Genomic DNA, 25,343 nt, shown 5'->3' with positions numbered 1-25,343 from the left:
TAATAATGTATTCTTAGTAATTGAAGCATGGAACATGAAGCCCAGTGTAGTGAGGTAAAGACAGAAATCATGTTAAATATTTGGGTGCTTCATAGTCGTAAAATGCAAAATCAACAACCTAAAGACCCAACATGTTTAATTCTTGTTATGAAGCTTTAACTAAATTGCATATTTGAAATATGCCATGCTTATTGCATTACTTATAATGGAGAAGGAATCTGTATAGTTTATGCTATGTGATGATTCACTGTGTGAATAATGCTGCAGGTCAAAAGCTCATATTTGGAATTGGTACAAAATTAACAGTGAATCCAAGTAAGTACTGAATGTTTCTTTTTGAAATGCGTGGAATATAGCACATCTCAAACAAGTCTTTAACTTTTATTTGTTATATGGATTGAGAAAACAGGGGTAGATGTTTTGATTGATTCAATGATTTTCTTTTTGATTAAACATTTGATTTTAACCACTAGCCATGCCATTAGAAGCAACATTATGTATGCATTAATATATATTATATATATATATATATATATATATATATATATATATATATATCATATATATATATATATATAGAGATATATATCTTCTCTCTCCTCTCTCTCATCTCTCTTCTCAGAGAGAGAGAGAGATACACAATTATGGATGGTTGCTACATTATATAGAATGAAGGGGTCACCTGGTCTGAGTGGTAGCTTCAGTTTAAGGATATGATATACAGATTTAGTAAGCAATCTAATAATGTGTTATAAATGAAATTAATAACCGCCAATGTCAACGATGTGTAAAAAAAACAAAAAACAAGGGCATTATAAGGCAAGGGAGAATGATAAAATGACAAGCTCTCCACCAGTAAAGTAATCAAGATTGTATTGCAATACACTTTGTTTGTGTTAATAGCATGGTTATAGGTCTTTTATAAGTGGTTCCTTAAACTACTAGTTTTTGTTAAGCCATGCTATACTGTGTGACTACTGGAGGGACAAACAAGCTGGTGTTTGGAAAAGGAACTCTGTTAGCAGTGGAACCAAGTGAGTAAATATAATAAATAACTGCTTCCAATGACAGACTGGGCATAGAGAAAACACAGAGCGCCTTAATGTGGGTCTGTGCTGGACTGATTTTATTATGGGTTTCATAGATCTTGATTAGCAGTTCTAAACTACCTAATTATATCTCAGGTAAGCTAATACAAGATTATTGCTAAACAGGCTCTATGAAACCAGCCGTTAGTGTTTTGCATATTTAGGAATATTGTAAAATGAGTTTGATCTTGAATGTCTTAAACTATGTATGTGTACATTTCTACACTAGATTATGATAATAGATTACATTCATTAGGTGTGTATGTAGTGGTGAAAAAAAGCATAAGATATTCAGAAATAACTATGCAATTCCAGTGAATTGAATATGCATTTCTGTTCATTATGTTAAATTGCAACCAGATTGTCTTTTGTCCAGTTGTTTTATTTCTGTAGTGAGAGAATGTAGAGAATGTTAAGCATTTTGTATTTAGTACAATATAGTTTCTTTACTTTTGTTATTGTTTTCAATAAATCATGATTTTATGGATGAACTAAATGATCTGTTGATTTACTGGTCCGTATATTGTAGTCTAAGGCATAGGTCAAATATATTAATGTACTTCAACTATCCAATACTGATTGCCTTGGTGCTATTTTTTGATACGGGGTGTTACACTGTGTGAATGCTGGAGGCGCTCAAAAACTCACCTTTGGAAATGGCACACTGTGGAACCCAATAAGTGAAGCACATTTCAATAGAAACCCTGTCACATTTATAACTGAAAAACATATTCTGTGCTGTTTGATTTACTATCATAACGAGGAATAAACAGATCAGACTAGAAAATATCATTCACAATGCAGCAGAGATTAAACTGAACAGCAATCAGAATATAAAATATCATCCACAATGCAGTAGAGATTAAAATGAACAGCAATCAGAATATAAAATATCATTCACAATGCAGTAGAGATTAAACTGAACAGCAATCAGAATATAAAATATCATTCACAATGCAGTAGAGATTAAACTGAACAGCAATCAGAATATAAAATATCATTCACAATGCAGTAGAGATTAAACTGAACAGCAATCAGAATATAAAATGTCATCCACAATGCAGTAGAGATTAAACTGAACAGCAATCAGAATATAAAATATCATCCACAATGCAGTAGAGATTAAACTGAACATCAATCAGAATATAAAATATCATTCACAATGCAGTAGAGATTAAACTGAACAGCAATCAGAATATAAAATGTCATCCACAATGCAGTAGAGATTAAATTGAACAGTAGTAGTTTTGTAATCTAATGCCAAATCCATATACGCTTGCTATTTGATTTCGGAATATCATGTATTTTGTATGACAATAGAGAAGGTCAAAAGAACTTGTTTAAATAGATATATTTTGAAATCTGCTGTTTTTCGCTTTTGAGAACTGTGCTTGAAATATCATTATTTTAGCTTTCTCTAGATATCACTTCTAAATCTCATCAACATTTTATTACCCATACTTTATGTTTAATTCTAGTGCCACAAACTGACTTTAAATTCCCTAATTAAAGAAAAACAAAACTGAAAGCTGTGCTAAAAATGATTTCAAAGTGTTCTCAGATGGGACCATCGGCAATCCAGCACCAGGGTTAGCAGGTCAGGTCCTCAGTAGGTTTATGTACAGGGATGCATTACTGTGTGGATGATGGAAGTAGGAAGTTTGTATTTGGAAATGGAACTAAAGTAATCGTGGAACCAAGTAAGTTTTTATATAAATGCAGTTAATTAATATTGTATGTGGGTTTTATTTGTACAGATTCAATTGAAACTTCTCATAGTCAGGCGATATATTTTATTTAACTTCAATAGAAATTTGCCTTTTCAAGAATGAGCAGACAGAATGTGTGATGATGTGTTTTTCCTTATTGGAATTAATAAGCAGCTTATAATACATTAACCCTAACATCTGCTTAGAGATATTATTTGATGTGTTGATAAGCTGTGTTTAACTGGCACTATAAAATTGTTTTTATTTAGTGAAGCTTTCTGGGATTGCTGTAAACGAAGGGCACTGTACACAGTATATAAATTAAAACAATTCATTCTTTATTGAAGGTGGCACCTTTCTCCCTTTGTTAACTGTAAACCGCTAGCTTACAAGCTGTTTAATGAAATTGTGTATTTTGTTTCCATGTTAGTTTATATATAGTAACCTATTCATAAGCAAGTTAGTAATATAGTTGCCAACAGTTAATAAAGAAACTAAAAACAGATACAGTTCAATAAAATGTACACATTGCTTGCAGAAACGAAAACGAATAATATTAAGAGAGTTAAGATAGTAAAATAAATGAAATGCTGCATTGGAGCAGATTTATTAAGACATGATGTGCCATCCATTTCCATTAGCCTATTATTAACAGTGACACTTGTCATTGTTACTCTAATTAACACTGTGGCATTTTTAACTAAAGCAAAGACAGGGAATGCTTCAGGTTGCCTATATGATTTGGGGATACTGTGGACAACCTGTATGTGACGGCACTCCTACATTACAGTTAAATACTGTTCATTAAACTAATCAGTTACTGAGTGGAACCATTGAAAAGTTGAACTAAAGTATCCGGGGAAGTTTATAGAATAATTTGGATTTTTTGCTCTCTTTCTTTTCAATTGAAAGTTTGAGCTTATACAGTATGCAAGCAATTTAATTTATCTGACTTTAATGGAATTAGTAATTCTTAATAATGAGTTGCTATTTTTTTTTTTTACATATTGTGCAAAGAGGATCAGACAGTATGTATGAGTTATCAGAGACAATATTGCTTATTGTAATTTATTAATTATGTTCTTCTTAATGTTAACATGGAGTGCGGAAAAATCCTAGAGGGGCCACTGGATTGGAGTTCCCATCCAGGTGGTTTTTGGTAGGGATTGTAACGCTGCGTTCTCAACCAGGTAGTTTTTGGTAGGGATTGTAACACTGATTTCCCATCCAGATGGTTTTTAGTAGGGGGTGTAACACTGTGTGAATACTGGAGGGGGTCAAAAGCTCATATTTGGAAACGGAACTAGACTGATAGTGGATCCAAGTAAGTACAAGTCAAATACATTTAACAGTGAGCTTGTGAATATATAGAGTGCTGTAACAGAAGATCACAGAGATATGATGATCAGATAGATATGATGATCAGATCACCATTAAGAGCCCTGATTCAGACCCTTCAATCACCTACACTTAGTTATAATAAGAGTACATGGCAAGGGCTTAGAAGAATAAACTGATAAACTGTAAATATAATTAGTATTAATCTTTTACAGACAGTGTGCAGTATTAATTATAAACAGGGGCAGTGATTAGACCTGACACTGTTCCATAAAACCCTTTCTCTTTTACAGTGCTCATGGTTCTCAATTCAACCTCAAAATCCCAAACGTCTATTCAGCACCATAATGTATTGAATTGGTTGCAGAAAAGAGATTGTGAGAAAAAATTGTTGGGAATGTTAATATGCATATCATCATGTTTACAATTAGAATACAAGAAAATAAGCAGCATTCATTGTATTGTGTTAGTTTGATTCAGTGTGTTTGTGTTTTGAGGTGTAATGCTGTGTGAATGATGGAGCTGGGAAGCTCATATTTGGAAATGGAACAAAAGTGATTGTGAAGCCAAGTAAGTGTATTTATTATATGTATTGTTATATATCATGGCTTGATAAATCTGCCTTGTTGTCCCAATTAAACTAATTTCTGTGAATTGAATACAAATGGATAAACTGCAATCGTATCTCTGTTATAATATTACCTGTTTTAGTAACAGAGGTATTTGTTATGAAGTGTAATGGTGTGGAATTCTCAGGGTGGCTATAAAACCATTTTTGGAAGAGGAACACAATTAAATGTGCAGCCAAGTAAGTAGACTAGGAATGCTCCAGTGTGGATACCTTGATAATATATTGACAGACTGGTGTTAAAAGCAGAACATTTTTGAGATTATTGGTGGCAAAACTGTAGTAATAATAACTGAGTTCAGATTCACAGAAAATAATACATTTTCTGTGAATCGTCCCTGATGTATTCAAGATGCATCTGTCATTCACTTCTATTTACAAGAAATCTGGGATGTATTGGCTAGATGGGAAAGGTGCCTGATTTTTAACTGTATAGGAACAAATGTGTTTTACTGCGTTGAAACTGAGCAACTCTTAACCAACGTTCATTGAGACATTTGATTTACACGCATTGCAGCACAATTGGGGACATTTTGTGCCACTACTTTTTAAACATTAACATTACATTCTAACAGTTTATTAAACACCCAGTGTTGTAACAATTAAGCTCATTTCTGTTAATTGAATACAAATGGATAAACTGCAATCGTATCTCTATTATAATATTATCTGTTTTAGTAACAGAGGTATTTGTTATGAAGTGTAATGGTGTGGAATTCTCAGGGTGGCTATAAAACCATTTTTGGAAGAGGAACACAATTAAATGTGCAGCCAAGTAAGTTGAATAGGAATGCTACGGTGTGGATACCTTGATAATATATTGACAGACTGGTGTTAAAAGCAGATGAGATACATCAGGTAATATTTGAGATTATTGATGGCAAACTTTCGCTGTATGTCTAATAACTGAGTTCAGATTCACAGTGAATAATACATGAACAATACCCATCCCAGATGTATTCAAGATGCTAGTCATTCACTTCTATTTACAAGAAATCTGATCTGGAATGTATTGGTTAGAAAAGGTGCCTGATTTTTAACTGTATAGGAACAAATGTGTTTTACTGCCTTGAAACTGAGCATTTCATCTACACATGTTGATTTAGAAAAATCTCATCTGGGATTTACATTGTAGCACAGTTGGGATCACTTTGTACCCCTACTCTTTAAGGCTCAGATAGTTTGATATCTATGAAGGAATGCTTCTGCAGGCAAATTGGTCACTTACCACCAATACTAATTGCAGCTGTATAACATGCTACACACGACTTGGTTGATTGGTAGTTGAAATAATCATATTTGATATTACCAATGATAATATTTTGCCCTTTGAAAGTGTCTTTGATATCAATGCATGTTAAAATGCAGTCATATAATTCTAGGAAGAAATAATGTATAGAAGGCATAGAGCTTTCTATATGTGTAATGTGTGTTTGGATAAATGCGTTTGTCAAATAAACTAATAATATGAATATTTTGGCATAGCTTTGTGGTAGTTTAGACTATAAAAATACATAGTTCTGAAATGGATACCTGATAACTAGGCTACATATTGAAGAAATCAAGATAATACAGATGCCATGATCGATCAATGCTGTACTGCTGCTTATTAATCATTAATAACACAAATACCATGTCATTGAAGCTTGCTTTACAATGTGTAAAACACATATTATTAAGTAACATCTTATTGGTAAGAGTATGACTCTCCCTGAAAAATAGAAACGTTCGAGCTTCTCCCCCCATAGGAAGAGGTATATGCTATGGAGTGTAATGGTGTGTGAATACTCAGTCGGTGGATATCAGCTCATTTTTGGGAAAGAAACTAAATTGAATGTGGCGCCAAGTAAGTAAAATACAGTATGGCAATACAAAAAAAGATACAATACATACTATGATAAAAAAAAGCTAGAGATTTCTAACTAAAACTACACACATTACATAATATAAATAAGACAAAAGTATTAATACAGTTATCATAATGCTTGGTAATATGTTTTCAAACAGTGTAGTGCTGTAGCCTGTTATTGTCATTCATACATCTCAAGTGTTTATATACATTGTGATTATTTATAAAGGATCCGGTATTCCTCCGTGTTAGTACGTGTAGGAACCTTCTTGCTCATAGCAATGGGATGCCATTCCTTGATACCTGCCTATACAGGTTGGCTGGTAACAGTATACATGCTTGCTATGACATTTGCTTTAGTTTTTGTAAAGAGGGAAATGGCTGTGTGAATACAGAATATGAAAAGATTACGTTTGGATTTGGGACAAGACTTTTGGTAGAACCAGGTAAGTTGATGTGTGTAAATATTCCAATATTTAGGATTTGTATCTACAGTTTATCTACTTAACAATGACATTATTGATTGTGTTATCTAAATATTAGACAGAAACCATGGCATTAATGCAATGTGCCTCACATTCAGATGTCAGCTCCTGTAAGGGAGTATATTAGTGTGGACTGCTGGAGCTGGTGTGAATAAGATTATATTTGGTAATGGAACCAAACTCACTGTTGAGCCCCGTGAGTACACTGAATCTTTATATATATTTCTTTGTGGCTCACATCACTCCTGTTTTGGAGTCCTTGCACTGGTTGCCTGTCAGGTTTTGAGTTGATTTTAAAATTATTCTTCTTACCTTTAAAGCTCTGCATGGTTTGGCTTACCTGATCTTTTATCTGTTTACACTCCCTCACGCAACCTTCGCTCAACTGATTCTGGACTGGTATGTGTTCCCTCTGCTCGTCTGCGCCCCATGGGTGACAGGGCCTTTTGTTGTTGTGCCCCAAAATTCTGGAAAACCATTCCTAAAGAAATCAGGGATTCAGTCACTCAAAGTGGTTTTAAATCTAGCTTAAATACTTACTTTTTTAGAAAGGTATTTTTGTGAATGTTGGTAATTCTTGGTAATGCATTTCATTATACCAAGTGTTAATTTAGAGTGCTGTAAAATCCTTGTGCGGCCCCTGGAAACGACTGCCCATCCAGGAGGTTTTTGGTAGGGTGTGTAGCACTGTGTGAATAGTGGAGTGGCTGACAAGCTCATATTTGGAAATGGAACAAGACTTATAGTGGATCCAAGTAAGTGCCTTTAAAATACATTCCTTAAAAAATAGCTCTGCAAATATATGCAGCGTTGCAACTGATGACTTACTGTGAACAAGAAAAAAACACTGAAACTGCAACAATGACCCTCTTGCTGGAAATACTAATATATTAACAATTATAAAAAGAAAAGTAGACTGAGTTTGTTTTATGTGGTGAATCAGTAAACCCTGCTCTAGTGGGTTTGTGTATTAGGATATAATGCTGTGTGAATGACAGAGGAGCTGGGAAGCTCATATTTGGAAAAGGAACAAAAGTGATTGTGCAGCCGAGTAAGTTTGTTTATTCTATGTATTGTCATATATCTGGGAAGAATTGTGTGGCAGGAACAGTAATTGTGAAACAATAATAATACAATAAAAACTAAAACATTTGCTGAATATAGAAGATACATCAAATAAACAATGAAGTGCAAAAAAAACCACATGGCTTAAAGAAAACAAGCAAACATTACATTCTAACAGCTTATTACACACCCAGTGGACTCTTTTACATCAAATAATGACCTGCTAATGTCACAAAACGAGCAACAAATAACCTGCAAGATAGCTTGGAGTTTTACATTAACCTTCGGCATGGCTTGATAAATCTGCCTTTTTGTCCCAATTAAATGAATTGAATACAAATGGATAAACTGCAATCGTATCTCTGTTATAATATTATCTGTTTTAGTAACAGAGGTATTTGTTATGAAGTGTAATGGTGTGGAATTCTCAGGGTGGCTATAAAACCATTTTTGGAAGAGGAACACAATTAAATGTGCAGCCAAGTAAGTAGAATAGGAATGCTCCAGTGTGGATACCTTGATAATGTATTGACAGACTGGTGTTAAAAGCAGATGAGATACATCAGGTAATATTTGAGATTATTGGTCTCAAATTGTAGTAATAACTGTGTTCAGATTCAAGAATATTTGATATTACCAATGATAATATTTTGCCCTTTGAAAGTGTCTTTGATACTCTTGGATAAAAGCGTCTGCCAAATAAACTACTACTACTACTACTACTACTACTAATAATAATAATAATAATAATAATAATAATAATAATAATATATTATATACAGGTGTCCAAATGAAACATTATGTATTGAAACACCATCAAAATTTACTTTTTTTTAAAAAATATATATATATCTATATATATAAAGATTTATATATACTATATTATATATATAATATATTATATACCAAATATTATGTATTACTAATTTTTTAGCTTTAAACACTTATGTATTTAGAAATGTAATCTTCACAACTAGGTTACATAGTCAAGAAATCAAGGTAATATAGATGCCATGATCGATCAATGCTGTACTGCTGCTTATTAAACATTTATAACGCAAATACCATGTCATTGAAGCTTGGGTTACAACCTCTGAAAACATATTATGAGGTAACAATGCGATTATCCCTGAAAAATAGAAACTCGACATTGGAGTTTAAGACCTTGGTGCTTCTACCCCCATAGCAAGAGGTATATGCTATGGAGTGTAATGGTGTGTGAATACTCAGTCGGGTGGAAATCGGCTCATTTTTGAGAAAGGAACTAAATTGAATGTGATGCCAAGTAAGTGAAATACAGTATGGCAATACAGACAAAGATATAATACATACTACAGTAAACAATGCTAGAGATATCTAACCAAAAGTACAGAAACTACATAATATTGATAATATTTACCATCAGCCTGCAGGATTGTGTTGCTGTGAACCACCACAGATTAGATAATGTAATGCAATCTCTTTTAAAGCCAAATTGACAGTAGGTCATTGAGGGAAACATTTGAAAAAACTAAACAAATCAAATTGTTGAGATCTTGTGAAAATGGTCTTGTAATTGTGACAGTATTATTATTATGTAGCAGATGCTTTTATCCAAAGTAATTTAGAGGCTAGGGGGTGAGCTATGCATCACATTGTTGCAGCAGATTCACTTCCAATAGGACCTTGGTTTTACATCTCATCTGAAGGACAGAGCACAAGGAGGTTAAGAGATTTGCTCTGGGTCACACATACACTGAGTCAATGGCTGAGCTGGGATTGAACCTGTAACCTCCTGGTAACAAACCCCTTTCTTTACCACTGGACCACAAAGCCCCATATAAAAATACAAAAATAGAAGAACAGAAAAGCAGAGATCCTAACATAATAACCAAATCATATTCTAGTTTTCCTTTGTTGGCTTTTTGTGGTCTCTATACATTGGATTTTCTGCTTGAAATGGTTTATTATGGGCTAAATTCTAAAAGATATTTACTCCAAAGCACTTTTTTTTTATTTTCTAAAAGGAAAAAACTAAACAAAAACAAACACCCATTACAATTCTAAAGACTTTTTTTTAAGTCCCAAAATGAAATGTTTGAGTAGTTTATCCCTGGTGTGGTAACTTGTGTTTTTTTTTTTTTTTTTTTTTTTTTTTTTTTTTTTCCATTTCTGAAATAAATATGCAAATTACGATTTGGTGTAAAACAATTTGAGAATCTGCTATGAAAACACTTGCTTTGGGAATCGCTTTGGGGAACAAATAACTTGTGGATCAAGAAGACAACTCTCGGTAGAGCCTCGTACGTGCTTTTAACAAGAGATGGATCTGTTTATGTCTGTTACAGACACTTCTGAAATCATAATGCACACATTCAAATTCAATTGCATTATCCAAATCCTTACTGCCAGGCTGCATGATAGACAGTGTGATACAGTGAAAGGTTATTGTTAGGGGGTTTGGTGTTGTGTGAATGATGCTGGGACTAAGCTTGTCTTTGGATCAGGGACTAAACTATTTGTGGAGCCTGGTGAGTGGTAAAACATGCACTGAATACTCTATTACTTTCTGAAACACATTGATTTAGTCAGGAATTCTGATAACAGATGTGACACACTATTAGTACACATGCATTTGAATTGATTATCATCACTTAAGGTGAGAGATGTTTTAAGTCACATAGGATTGGTAATGAGGGCAGATGTTCAAGTCTCTAGCAGTATTAGTTTTTGCAAAGGCATAGTTTGCTGTGTGAATACAGGAGCTCAGAAAATCACTTTCAGGAAGGGCACGAGGCTGATTGTTCAACCAAGTAAGTTTTCTTTGAGCTGTTAAAGTATGAAATGAAATTATTCTGGTAAATGTGTTTATAAATAGATGTGCACTCTTACTATTCATAGCAGGCTGAGGGGCCAGTTTACATTGTGACTGATATTACAATGTCATTCTACTATTATTACACACACAGTTATATAGTAATTGTATTGTTTATATGCAATGTGTAAACACTGTTTAATTAAAATAATATCCAATACACAATATACTGCAGGAAATACATTGAACATGATATGTAAAATATCTAATAACAGTAGTCTGTAATAAAATATGTGTGCATTTGAAATTATATCTAAATGCAATAAACACAGAGGTGTTTAATATTTGAGATAACAGGTTTGTTTAGGAATATTAATAGACATGTTACTTATAGATGTTTATCTGGCTACACTTTAGTTTAGGGATCCGTTATAAGTGGTTATACACAATAGCAAAAACAAAACAATGGCAAAATTGTATAACAAATCAAAATCAAAGCCATACAACTGGTGAGACATACATATAAAAACAGACAGACAGACAGGCATAGATAGACAAACAGACCTGAAAAGACTATATCTGTTATAAGCGATTATAAACAATAGCGCAAAAACAATGACCAAAATTTGTAACGCTTTATATTAAGGTGCTGCTTATTAATGTATTGTAGCTGTTGTATAAATATATAATAGATGCTTAATAACTATGTTATAGACTGTTAATACATCATGATTTATAACCATGCAATAGCTATAAACGGAATTACATTTTTATGACAGTTTTTAGCTACCCATTGTACTCTGTGATGTTTAAACGTAATTCCGTTTATGACTACTGCATGGTTATATCCCGTCTATAATGCTTTATTAACACCCTATGACATAGTTATTAAGCATATATTATATATTTATAAAACATTAATAAGCAGAACCTTAATATAAAGTGTTACCCAAAAAGGGATAATACTCATATATCTAATCATATTCAATAATTGTTAATAGCATAATTAATAACATGTTTATAGTTGATAATCACTTATGTCGGATCCCTAAAATAAGTGTTACCCTTCCCAGTTGATCCTTAAATTAAATAGTTATTTATTTTGTTTAATGCAGTGCTTCCCAACCCCAGTCCTGGGGCCCCCCTGTGGCTGCTGGTTTTTATTCCAGCTGAGCTCTCAATTACATAACTAGACACTTAATTGAAAAGATAATTTGCTCAATTAGACCTTTTTACTCGTGTTCAGCTCTTAAACGGTTGCAGAGTTCCAGTCAACTATAATATTTTATCAGTAACATGAAATCTGCAACTGTTTAAGAGCTGAAAATAATAGCAAACATTATGCAAACTATCAGCTCAATTAGGAGTCAAGTTAAGTAATTGAGAGCTCAGTTGGAACGAAAAACAACAGACACACAGGGGTCCCTAGGGCCAAGGTTGGGAAGCACTGGTTTAATGAATTCAGTCTCCTGCTATAATAATGAATACAGCCTTCTGCTATAATAATGAATACAGCCTCCGGCTATAATAATGAATACAGCAAGCTGATCAATCAGCAATGAGCCACTGTGTGTGATGCTTTCTACCGCTGCATAGATGTGCTGGGAACTGAACAGCTCATATTGGAAGTGATACAAAACAAACTATGGAATCAAGCAAGTGCACAGTGTATTTCTGAAATGCATTCACAGGGTTTATACTATTCATTTAACAATGTTTCTGAGCAGGATAGATTGAATCTTCTTTCCTGTTTAGCGTATCCCTGTTTGGAGGGATTGGCAAATTGAATCTTTGTTTTGTTCTTGAGAATGTTGTCAATGGGATTTGAATGTCTACAGAGCAGACTGGATATCAATTAACAGTATTGTTTCTTATGGTGAGTTGTATTTCTGTGGCATCGTGCAATATGAATTGTAGATCAGGTCTCTGATCACCAGTGCACACAGAAGCTAGTTATTGTAATGCAGTGTAAGTCTGTGTGGATTCTGGGGCTGGAACAGGGAAGCTGCTATTTGGAAACTGTACCAAACTAGCTGTGGAATCAAGTAAGTGCCAAAGTACATTATTGATACCAGTAATGTGGGATTAATGGGGCTGGATTCCACGATCCCACACATTGAACAACATGGGTTCAATTTGCATGATAATGTAGAAATGCAATATAGCACATGTCTTGTGCTCTTACAAGCTCAGAATCACCATTAACAGTAAAGGTAGAATTTACTGAGCTTCAATTAATGACAAGATCCATATTCTAGCATTCTGGGGAACCAATTACAGTATACTTGAACACGTCTTCATTGTATTGAAAGGTTGTAGCGTTTTGACAAGCTAGCTATGATTTTGTATGAGGATGTGTTACTGTGTGAATCAAGGAGGAGGTAAATTTACCTTTGGAAAAGGAACAAGTCTTGTAGTTGAACCAAGTAAGTGTATTATAATCTAAAATATCAATTAAAACTCCATGCTCACCCATATAGGGTATAAAGAAAACAGTGGCCATTCAAATATGGCCACATTTGAGTTTAAGGATTCATTATAAGTCGCTATATACAATGTATTATTAAATATGCTATTAACAGTTAGAGAATATTATGAGAATGTTATAATAAACATACATTTAAAACCTGTTAACAGTAGATAGTTCCACTTATAACTACCCTAAAAAAAAGGTTTTACCCAAGATCTATGAAAATCAATGAGTAAAATGACCACATGTTTTGCTCCAGGGCCAGACAAGGATATGTCAAGTCCCCATTGCATTAGTTAATTTAGGTTGGTTTTCCAAGATACAGTATCATTTAGCTAGGAGATGAGGTGATGCATTGGGGTCCATAGTGTTCCTGCTGTACTGTGTTCTTGCTATGGGGTGATTTACTGTGTGGGTGATGGAGGAGCTGGGACAGAACTCACTTTTGGAACTGGTACCAGGCTGATTGTTGAGCCCAGTAAGTATCAGCTGTTATAGTTTCTGCTCATAAAATGAAAAAAAAGTACATTTGCAACAATTAATAAGAAAGTGTTTATTAACAGGGAAAGCACCATTCATATTGATGTTAGATTTAAATAGTGTTAAAAGTCTGTATAATTACAAAAATTCTTTAGAAGTGTAACAAGAACCTACTAAATATAACTTAATGAATGCATGCTGCTGTGTTGTGTAGCATTGTGCCAGGAGTCTGATTTTAATAATGGCGTAACTTTGAACTGTGATTTGAAGATCTCTTCCATGAGAATACAGATGATTGTTGTCACTTCTACATAGAAAAACATCATATTTGTTGTTACAACCTAAAGCCAGGTTGCCAAATGTCAAATACAATACTACAGATAAGAGCTATAGACCATCATGCAATGTGTATCTGAAACATGATATAAACTAGGAGATCACTGTAGAGAGTTATTGACAAGGGATGCAGCACTGTGTGAATACCGAAGGAAATAAGATCATATTTGGGCAAGGAACGAAGCTGAATGTGGAACCCAGTAAGTCATCATCTTCTTCTTCTATTATCAACCTCTCTGTGCTGATCAGAGCAACCATTGTCCTGCTGTCCTCTGCACTTTAAAATGTTCAAAATAGGAAATCAATCAATAGAATAACAAATATGAATTCAATTATCTGCACTCTGATTTTACCAATGGCCACTGTCTATGCATAGCCATCAATGGTGTATAATACCCATAGTAATTCAGAATTTAGAGGAATTGTGTTGCACACACAGTTCTGATCCACTGGCATGTCACTGAAGTAAAGAAAATTCAATGGCTAGTCCAGGTTAGCTGCAGCTCAGAAGGCATTGCAATGGGTTTTTGATAGAGTGAGTTATAGTGTGTGACTTCAGGGGCTGGATACAAACTAACATTTGGCTCCGGAACCGAGTTATCAGTACAACCCAGTAAGTATGTAAAACACATGTTTAAAGCCATTGACCATGTAATTGGGCTAATGTATTGTTTTAAAACATCTCTTCAACATTATTAGGTATTACAAAGATATTGCTAGTGTCGTGCCATGCAAGTGCTGTTTACTTACATAGTACTTCATGTGTTTTAGTAAATGCACTATTACAAATAACAACATTCATCTCTTTTTAACCTAGTAAAAGTTACCACAATTACAGAAATGGTCAATCTGTGTTCGCTAAACACAGATAGATACTGTGTGTGCTGTTTATAGAAAAGTACGCATATATTGATGTTGTTGATGCTATAACTCTTCTTTGCTTCCATAGCATCTGTGTAATTACAGCCACATTCAACACAGAGTAATACAACATCTATGCATACATTACCAAATGAATGGAATATATCGAGACATGAAATCACATACAATAATATTAGTGGTTTCAACAGTAATGAAAGGTATATATGCATTCACAACAACATGTGCTTTCAATATAGAACTATCTGAAACTCCCGGTTAGGGGCTTCAGTTTAAAGCATCAAATTATTGAATCCTATTTGGAAACCCTCTTTTTGCAGAGTGAAGGAAATGTGTTTATAATCATCAAATCTGAAAACATGGAGAAAAGAAGTAAACATATATGCAAGGACATTGTGGTATATTGTTTAAGATTTTTATTTCCGTTTATCATTAGCACGCTTAAACTCACAGCCGTGTGCGTTGTGCACTGAGATAGACACGTTTTTGATAGGGTGGTTTATAGTCTGTGAATGCTGGATTTGGAGGAAAGCTGACTTTTGGAGCAGGGACTAAACTAACAGTAATGCCGTGTAAGTATTTTACTTTATTTGTTGCTGAACTTTTTTGCTGCACTATTTTAAATGCATTTGCAATTATAGCAAACAAACAAATACACTATCTGTATAGTGAACAGCGTATCTAAATAGAGTCATGCTTGCATGGATAAAGCAGTCAGAGAATCATAAAACAGACTGCAGTACTGTATCATATTTAAACTATTAACCATGCCCAAGCCAACCCTTCCATGGCCACCATTTACCATGGGTAACCATTGCAAGACAATTTGGTTCACAAAATCACATAAACCCTTGTATATCTCATAGACATGTCTATTGTAATACCATGGTTATACAAATTTCATAGACATTCTATTCTAATACCATGGTTATACACATCTCATAGACATGTTTATTGTAATACCATGGTTATACAATGACTTTTGGTCCTCAAAAGTACTATGGTTCAAGAGAGATATATAGACATAGCTTTGTTGTTTGGGAAACATAGTTTTTTCACATGGTGGTTATCAGAGTGTGGATGCTGGAGGGAGATAAACTGATTTGTAGTCCAGGATCTATATTTTTTAAGTGATACACAATTACTTTTCAGGAAAGCTGTAAACTTGAAGGGATTTGCATTTTTATGAATATTTGGATGATAAACTATTGAAAAAAAGTTTGAAAGGTAACCTGCCATCTGTGTAATATTAGCAGTACTAATAGTTCATGTCTTGTCATTGAGTGTGTTGAGTTTTTGATAGGTGTTTAAGCACTGTGTGTGACTGGAGGATACAGTGCATACAAGCTGATATTTGGATCTGGAACCCAAGTCATAGTCAACCCAAGTGAGTAAAATGAGACTGATGCTATATTTAATCAACCCAAGTCAGTAAAATGAGACTGATACTGTATTTAATCAGCCCAAGTGAGTAAAATGATAGATACTGTATTTAATCCAGTTTATAGCCTGGACCTTTATATCTGATGAGGGATTAAATATAGTAGGACTTCTACTAGGGTTACAATTTAGTTTTAGGCTCCATTAGTACTGATCTATAAACACAGTAGCTGTTCTTGCTTATTAAAATAGTATTGTTTCATCTTGTGTTGAGAGTAATACATTGTCGTAACAAAACCAAGACAATTAGCTTGTGGTCTGAGTGGGGTCAAACAGAAACCCATGGGCCAACCAGGAACTTTCACAAGCAAGAGAGTGTGGATACTTTAGACAGGACAATGAATAATACAACATTTTAGATGGTTTTATTTCTGATACATAGTTTTTTCAGTTATGCTTTTACATTTTGCTTGTATATGGTATGTGCGTATAGGGAGTCATTGTTAGGGACAGACTCTCTGTGTGACTACAACAGCTGGCAATTACAAGCAAATATTTGGCAAAATAACCCATTGCATAATTGAACTGTGCTTGCAGATTGACTGCTATGATATTTGATTTGACACAGTAATGATTATAATTGACCTGTGCTTGCAGATTGCCTGCTATGATATTTGATTTGACAGAGTAATGATTATAATTGAACCCTGCTTGGAGATTGACTACTATGATATTTGATTCATTTTGATCGTCGCGTTCTGTTTTCAATTTCTGAGTAAATCCATGAGCTGTAATTTCATATGACTAGCTACCAAAACCTTTAAAAACATGTTTAAATATGTTATATAAACATAAACAGATAAACAGTAAATTGCATATGGTATTATCTGAATGATATGTGTATGTGTTGAGAGTTATTGTCATGGATGTGAGCACTGTGTGACTTCTGGAACTGGCCTGAACAAGCTGATATTTGGAACTGGAACCAAACTCGCAGTCGAACCCAGTAATTATTTTGGCTTGACTGTTATACACATTGGATAAATATATTGTTTATGTGTGATTATGTGTGGCAACCAATTAATATTGGGATTTGCACTATATCATCAAATATCCATTTATTGTGTTTGGAAAAGAGTACTTTGTCATGGACAAACGCCAGTATTACAAATTCCTTATTGGAACACACAAAGCAAAGTGTGCGTTGTTTCAGGTAAGTCCTTGCTTATTAAACTGAGACAATTACACTGTTGACCAGGTCCTGAAACTCACATAATTTAATTAACCCTTGGAAAGAAATGGCCCTCCAGGACCAGTGTGGGTTACCATTCCTCTGTTATAGAGCAATGGATTTAACACATTTAATAAGCAGCCATGTGTCATCCATCAGCCTCAGATATACTGGGTTCCATATTCTTGTCTATGTTGTTGATGAAACAGCTCTAAGCTTTCCAAGGTATACTAAGCAGATTCCAGTGAGAATAGGCTCTGTAGTTCATGCATTTTATTCTTTAGCTAGACCAGGCTGTGCAGGTTTTTGTAGGGATTGTAGTTACTGTGTGAATACTGGAGGAGGATATGGCAAGCTCTTGTTTGGCAAAGGGACCACATTAACAGTGAACTCAAGTAAGGCATTTTATAGCTAAGGCTGTGTTATTAACAGCGAATGATGCTTCAATACCATGTTTTAAAGGATGTTATGATATTAGACCATTATTAATAGCTGCACAGTGTTTTAGGAACATGATGCACGTTTTATATCACCGTAATGCTATAGGTTGTCATTCATATTTATAACCAAAAATAATTGTAGCAATCTTTAACACACGTGTGTTAATGTGTAATTAATTATTTATCACAGATCCAGCAACTGAAATGTGAATGCATTCATTTCATGATGACATTTTATAAGCATTTCATGATGATGCATTAAATATCAAACAACCTATGAAAATACATATTATTTCAAATATAGTTATCTATAGCAGACTGTGGCAGTGACATTCACATTTTATTACAGTGCTTATTACAATCACAGTGTAAGTACAGAGTAGTACATAATGTGTCTAGGGTTAAGATTGCTGAGCTAAATTATGGTTTTCTTTTGGGGGTTTAGCACTGTGTGGCTTATGGAACAAACAAGCTCATCTTTGGCAATGGGATGAGGCTAATTGTTGAATCTAGTGAGTATGAGTTAATGCAATGAAATTTCATTGAAAAGATGAGGTAGAGTAACATGTGTGGATTAAAGCTTAGAGTTCAAAAAATGAGAATGGTAAATGCATTGATTTCACAAACATGCAGTGAATTGGTAAATCTCATCCATATTTAGACAGAAATGTAGTGAAAGTTGAAAACGGCCTACATGATTACAAAAAAACAAACATAATCACATCATATTACATTATGAACATTAAATTATATATCATTTTCAATATCCAATGCATGGCTGGACACCCACTAAAATATTAATTAAAAGAAACACTATAAAAGAGAAACCATGAAAACATTAATAGAAGATGTGTGCAGTAATAATTCAAATGTGTGTGGTTTGCATCTAAATATAATTTAAACCCTTAATTTGGCATATATTGTCAGCCCTCTTGTATATCACTTTTCTGCTGAGCATGGGGTTTTTGATGAGGTGGTTTATACTGTGTGACTGATGGATATAAGATAACATTTGGACAGGGGACACGGTTATTTGTCCAAACCAGTAAGTATTTCAATTTACATGACTGGGCTTTACTTTTGTTTTAACAACATTTCTGAGATCCGTGAATCTAATTTTGATATTAATAGATTTCTGAAAGCATTTCAAATGTGTTGACTGTACAGGGACATAGATGGCATGTTATCAATCTAAATATGTTATAGAACGCTATTTAATGATATCTCTAGAATAGATCCAGTGAGTTTCAATGTCATCTTTCCATGGATTTCTGGTCCCCATTCATTAGAGATGTGGTTTGGAGATTATGTTCTGGCACTTTTGTTTAAGGGTCTGTTTAAAGAGTCAATAATGCATCTATAAATGTGTTACAGATACAAATGATAATATTATATGGCAATATAGCTTTTTAAGATCAAATAACTTTTTAAAAAAATCACTTTATAACAATATGTGATGTTTCACACAAGTACCGTCTCATTACAATGTTATTGCAATAAATTGTTGGTCTTTTCTGTTAATAGTCAAAACATTAAATAACACATTTATGAATGTTTTAAAAAAAATGATCCTCAAACTGCAGTATGGACAATAATATTGGTTTAAATTGTCCACATGTGTTGTTTATTCATATGTATTTATTATATCAGTAAGTAATGTTGGGGTATACATTTGAACACGCATCAACTTGATTTGAGGCAGACATTTACACTGGTAAAAACATGTGACATGGCCAGTCCACTCCAGTTCAGAACCATGCTAACCTTAATACATCTAGAGCACAGTCTGGAGCCTTGATCTAAGCTGCCGTTTATTCAACTGCATAAATAAGGACCTGTTTGTAACATGGTTCTGGATTGGAATGGGCTTAACAATCGCACCATGAGTTCCACTGCATTGATTAGTTTTTGACACAGTGGAATTCATTGTGTGACTTCTGGGTACAGGTTTATTTTTGGGAATGGGACCACCTTGACTGTACAACCTGTTAAGTATGGTCAATTTTCAAAATCAGTGATAAGGGCAGGTATGTGCTGTTTTACTGTCCCAGGACACATATAGAAGACCCCTTGCTATAATGACAGTGCTGGGGGCTCTGTGCTTCTCGACTAATAAAGCACTATGAAACGCCATGGCTAGCCTCTGTAAACTGTTTTTGGCACATCTCGGTATGTTCTGATGCCCAGAACACTCACTGTCCTGGTCTGTAATGTAATTTAAACCAACCTCAAGTTGACCCAAAACATGCCATTCATAGTCAGGTAGTATCTATTTTATATATCCTTAAAGTGTAAAGTGTGCCCATAGTGATGTTATCCTGTAGACAGGCTGAGTTTTTGCTAGCAGATACAGCACAGTGTGGAGTATGGCAACAAGATCATTTTTGGAAATGGAACAAAGCTACAAGTTGAACCCAGTAAGTAAAAAATAGAATTAAAATGTTGGTTTAATTGGGAAATCTCTTGGATTTTGTAATAAACAATAACATAAACAAATAACTTTTTTTTGTGTGTGTTACAAATGTTGTAATTATATCAGTTATCTTAAGAGTACTAAAGATTCTTGAGATACTAAGAAATAAGCAATTAATAAAAGGAATTAATATAATTAATTTTATACCCACAATGTAAACTCTTGATAAACTCTTGGTCCAAGTAAGATACAGTAGCAGTAGTATTTGAAGGGTGTCGAGGAAGATCTTGATATCCCACAATCTCAGATTCAACCCAGTTTGCCTAATATTACCATCAACAAGATGCAGTGGAAAAGCTTGATAACCAACAAGCATTGGAGCGTTCATAAAATAAAATTTGGGGTTGACTAAAACCAATGACTGCAGATACAAGCCCCAGTGTTATAAATATCAAGTGCTGCTTGTGAATTGAATTGCCCATGAAAGGGAGATATTGTCAGGGTAATTAGCACTGTGTGAATTCTGGATCTGGCTCACTGAAGCTCATATTTGGCAGTGGTACCAGATTGACAGTAGAAACACGTAAGTTTGATTGCTGCAGTAAATTCATTATATGCTGCATACCAGATTATATTAGTTTAATGATTATTATAGGTAACAATACATATATACATTTCTTATATAGTATTTGATAGACAATATAAGGTGGCTATTATTAATAACATGCCATAGCAATGCAGTTAAACATTATGTACATGCTAATACATTCCTTAGTCCATTATAGGCTGGTAAAAGTGACATTCTAAATTATGAGACAGATGGTCTTTGTGAAACAAACACAATGGATATTTAGAATGTGAATGTAATGTTATTGAATGTATCAAATAACATTAGTTTAGTTAGGCACCATTATAGCATACCCTTATACTGCCATGCTGTTATATTAGTTTATAAAACATGATTGGCATTTCATTTCCATGTCTATGTCTTGATTTAAGTTGGTGGAAACTGGGCAAACCCGTTACATTTCTCAGAGCTCATAAGGTTTCTGATACCCAAGCAATCATTTAGCTCATAGCGTAAACACATCTATTAATAGCAATGCACATTCCTAAATAAAACTTATCAATAATATGTGTAGTATAGAAAGGTTTGGTCATATCCACTGACACCTAGTCAGTGTATAGTATCTTATTTTCACCTTGGTCTGAAAGCTGTGTCTGGTGTTCCATTGATTTGAGAGCTGGGGTCTGGTGTTCCATTGATTTGAGAGCTGGGGTCTGGTGTTCCATTGGTTTGAGACCTGGGGTCTGGTGTTCAATTGGTTTGAGAGCTGGGGTCTGGTGTTCCATTGAGAGCTGGGGTCTGGTGTTCCATTGAGAGCTGAGGTCTGGTGTTCCATTGGTTTGAGAGCTGGGGTCTAGTGTTCCATTGGTTTGAGAGCTGGGGTCTGGTGTTCCATTGAGAGCTGGGGTCTAGTGTTCCATTGGTTTGAGAGCTGGGGTCTGGTGTTCCATTGAGAGCTGGGGTCTAGTGTTCCATTGGTTTGAGAGCTGGGGTCTGGTGTTCCATTGAGAGCTGGGGTCTGGTGTTCTATTGAGAGCTGGGGTCTGGTGTTTTATTGAGAGCTGGGGTCTGGTGTTCCATTGGTTTGAGAGCTGGGGTCTGGTGTTCCATTGAGAGCTGGGGTCTGATGTTCCATTGATTTGAGAGCTAGGGTCTGGTGTTCCATTGTTCTGAGAGCTGGGGTCTGGTGTTCCATTGGTTTGAGAGCGAATGTCTGGGACATAGAGCCTTGATGTTTCCACCCTAATGTAAAAACATTAATTTGAAATGTACATTTATAGCATGCTACTTATACAAGTGAAATTAATAGTGGCAGTCAATAATTACAGACATCACTATACATTAACATACAGCTGTTCTTACAATTAAAAATGTATACATTTAGGCATCAAAACTTCCTCCTACTTCCTTCCTACTGACAAACCTTCCCTGGACTCCCAGTTATTGGTATTCAGAGATTGTTGTGTGCTAGTGGGTTTGTGTGATGATAGCTCATATTGTGTGACTTCTGGATACGGGACAATCCTGTTTGGAAAAGGAACGCAGTTACATGTTAAACCAAGATCCTTTCCTTTTGGGATTTTCACTGTGAGGCAAATGTATGGTATGCACATTGGAACTGCACAACTAGATGCTTTACTAAAATGTTAATTGTAATTTTGAAATAAGCTTTATTGACCTGGGGGCAGCAGAGGAACTGTGATTGTGCAGAATTGTACCTGGTTAAATTGATGCCAGGGCTTATTGATAATATAGAATCACAAGCGTGTATTTGTTATACAAAACCGGAGTGAAATTATCCTTTGGATCTGGGACCAAATTAATAGTCAATCCCTGTAAGCCGCTGTTTTCATGTTTTAAAATGAATCAATGATACAGTGATGCCTTTTTCTTGACTTCCAGAACGTGCTTCTCATCCACATGCTACACAATGAATGTTCCAGACAGCATTCCAGATTTAGAATTACATTCAGGGAATAATGCCAGGTTGCAGAATCTTTCACTGACCACGTCAATGATTTGTCAGTCACCTGTTCACAGTGATTGCTGCTCTTGGTGTTACCTGATGGTTGGCAGGTTTTTGCTGTTAGGCTCCACACTGTGTGAATGCCAACACTAAGATAACATTCGGATCTGGAACTAAAGTGACTGTTGAACCAGGTGAGCATTACATCTGATGTGTGTTTGGATAATCAATCTTAGTTAACAAATAGTTCATTTTTCAGAAAGAACACATTTGTCTTAGGAAGTCCAAATGTTATTTAGGAATTTCTTAATATATCAAAACTATACATGTTTTATTAAAATGTTGAATGATTAATTATAAGGAAGGACAGTTTATTGCAATACCATTTTAATTGCACATTGCTTTTGTTTCATATAATGTTATAAGCAAGTCCAGGGTTATTAAATGATGTCTGTGTTTGTATGACCCAGTATTGCTGTAAAATCATGTTAGAAACAAGAACTGTCTGACAATGTTTGTAACAACCTTTATAACACATCTATTGATATATTATTGTAACCTCATTCTTAAAAATAAAAAGTTCAGGTATGTAAGATTTACCTGCAATTATCTTTAATGCATAATTCAGTGAGATTGGGATGTGTTTCAGTAAATTATGTGCTCTCTAGAGTAGCATCAAAATGAATCAGACATGTGCTCCAAATCATCATATCCATAGCTGTATATATGTGCAAAGGTATTTGGTAAGGAATGCCACACTGTGTGAATTCTAACAGTCAAAAGACCATATTTGGCAATGGCACAACACTTTATGTGGAACCAAGTAAGTAAAAGTTCAGATTTCAACCTCTTTCACTGTTAAATTTCGATTTGCATTACTTTTGGACAATAATAATAATAATTAAAAAAAAAAAAGCTACATATTTAGATCCATCTCTGTTCTGGTGAGAAGAATCAGCCTTATTCTAGTAATGAGTTAGACAAGGAAAAAAATCAAATAGTAATGATTTAGAGGTACATTTAACCCTTTATAGTATGATAAGGAACAGGACAGTGGTTAATAACCAATACACACATAGCAATAACAAGTATAGTATTTACAGTGTAATAGGGAACTGAGTAACCAATACACATATAGCAATAACAAGAAGAGCATTTACAGTATAATAGGGAACAGGACCGTGGTTAATAAACAATACACACATAACAATGACAAATTAAAAAGGAAAAATCAGTTAGGGTCAGAGGTTTTTGTTGTATGCTTCCTTACTGTGTGAATACTAACAGCTTTAAGCTAACTTTTGGATCTGGCACAAAACTTTTAGTCACACCAAGTAAGTAAAACATTCTCTATAAATAAAGTAAGGCATACATAAATGATATTTCCTGTTTGTTGCCACTGTATTTGTAAATTGGACAGCATCTCCAGTATTCTTTATTTTGATTGAAAATAGGTATTCCTAAATAAATGGTTAATAATGTAGTGACATTGCTAAAACATTGAATTAGAGAGATATTTGACATGATACAGTGTTATATCACAGCTTCACAGTTAAAGGATTTTAGTAGGAGACCAGTCACTGTGTGGATACCAGTGGCCGTAAGCTTACATTTGGATCTGGTACAAAACTTACTGTTGATCCAAGTGAGTGAGTTTTTTTATTTTTATTTTTTATTGTAATTGATCATTTTGAGGGATATAGAGATGATAGTTAGTTATTTTATTCAGGTTTTATATGATATGACTATTGATAAAATGTATTTACAAATGCATTACGTACAGTTTTATGGAGAATCATTGTGGATGAACAGGGAGAGGGCAGAGATAATCAAAAAGTAGTAGAAGCTGGTGTATTTCACAAGCAGGAGAAGCGGGTGTATTTCACAAGCAGGAGAAGCGGGTGTATTTCACAAGCAGGAGAAGAGGGTGTATTTCACAAGCAGGAGAAGCGGGTGTATTTCACAAGCAGGAGAAGGGGGTGTATTTCACATAATTGTTTGATAACAACGGTGCTCTATAGTACCAGCATGTTCAGTAAAGTAGTATGGTTTCATCATTCAATTTATTGCTTAAACCTTTTCGGCATCATGAATATTATTGGTAACACTGTTATTCATTAAGGAGCTATGCATGTGTTAGTAAAGGTCTTCAGGGTTATTTTAAATGCCTTAGGTACATGTTCTTCTCACAAGGATGTTCCTTTATCTAAAGCGTTATGTGTTC

At 34.4% G+C, this 25,343-nt stretch overlaps 1 gene segment (V, D, J or C); it reads left to right on the top strand.

Annotated features, from left to right (window-relative positions):
• The first annotated feature begins 637 nt into the window (after positions 1-637).
• LOC121304786 overlaps positions 638-25,343 on the top strand; it is a 37,738-nt gene continuing 13,032 nt past the window's right edge. Inside the window, 1 exon segment of the C gene segment in view lies at positions 638-1,034. Coding sequence covers positions 959-1,034 — 76 coding nt within the window.

The sequence above is a fragment of the Polyodon spathula genome, chromosome 39, assembly GCF_017654505.1.
Source record: "Polyodon spathula isolate WHYD16114869_AA chromosome 39, ASM1765450v1, whole genome shotgun sequence".
Taxonomy (NCBI): domain Eukaryota; kingdom Metazoa; phylum Chordata; class Actinopteri; order Acipenseriformes; family Polyodontidae; genus Polyodon; species Polyodon spathula.
Note: the sequence above shows the minus strand (reverse complement) of the source record. Positions and strands in the feature narration are given on the sequence as shown.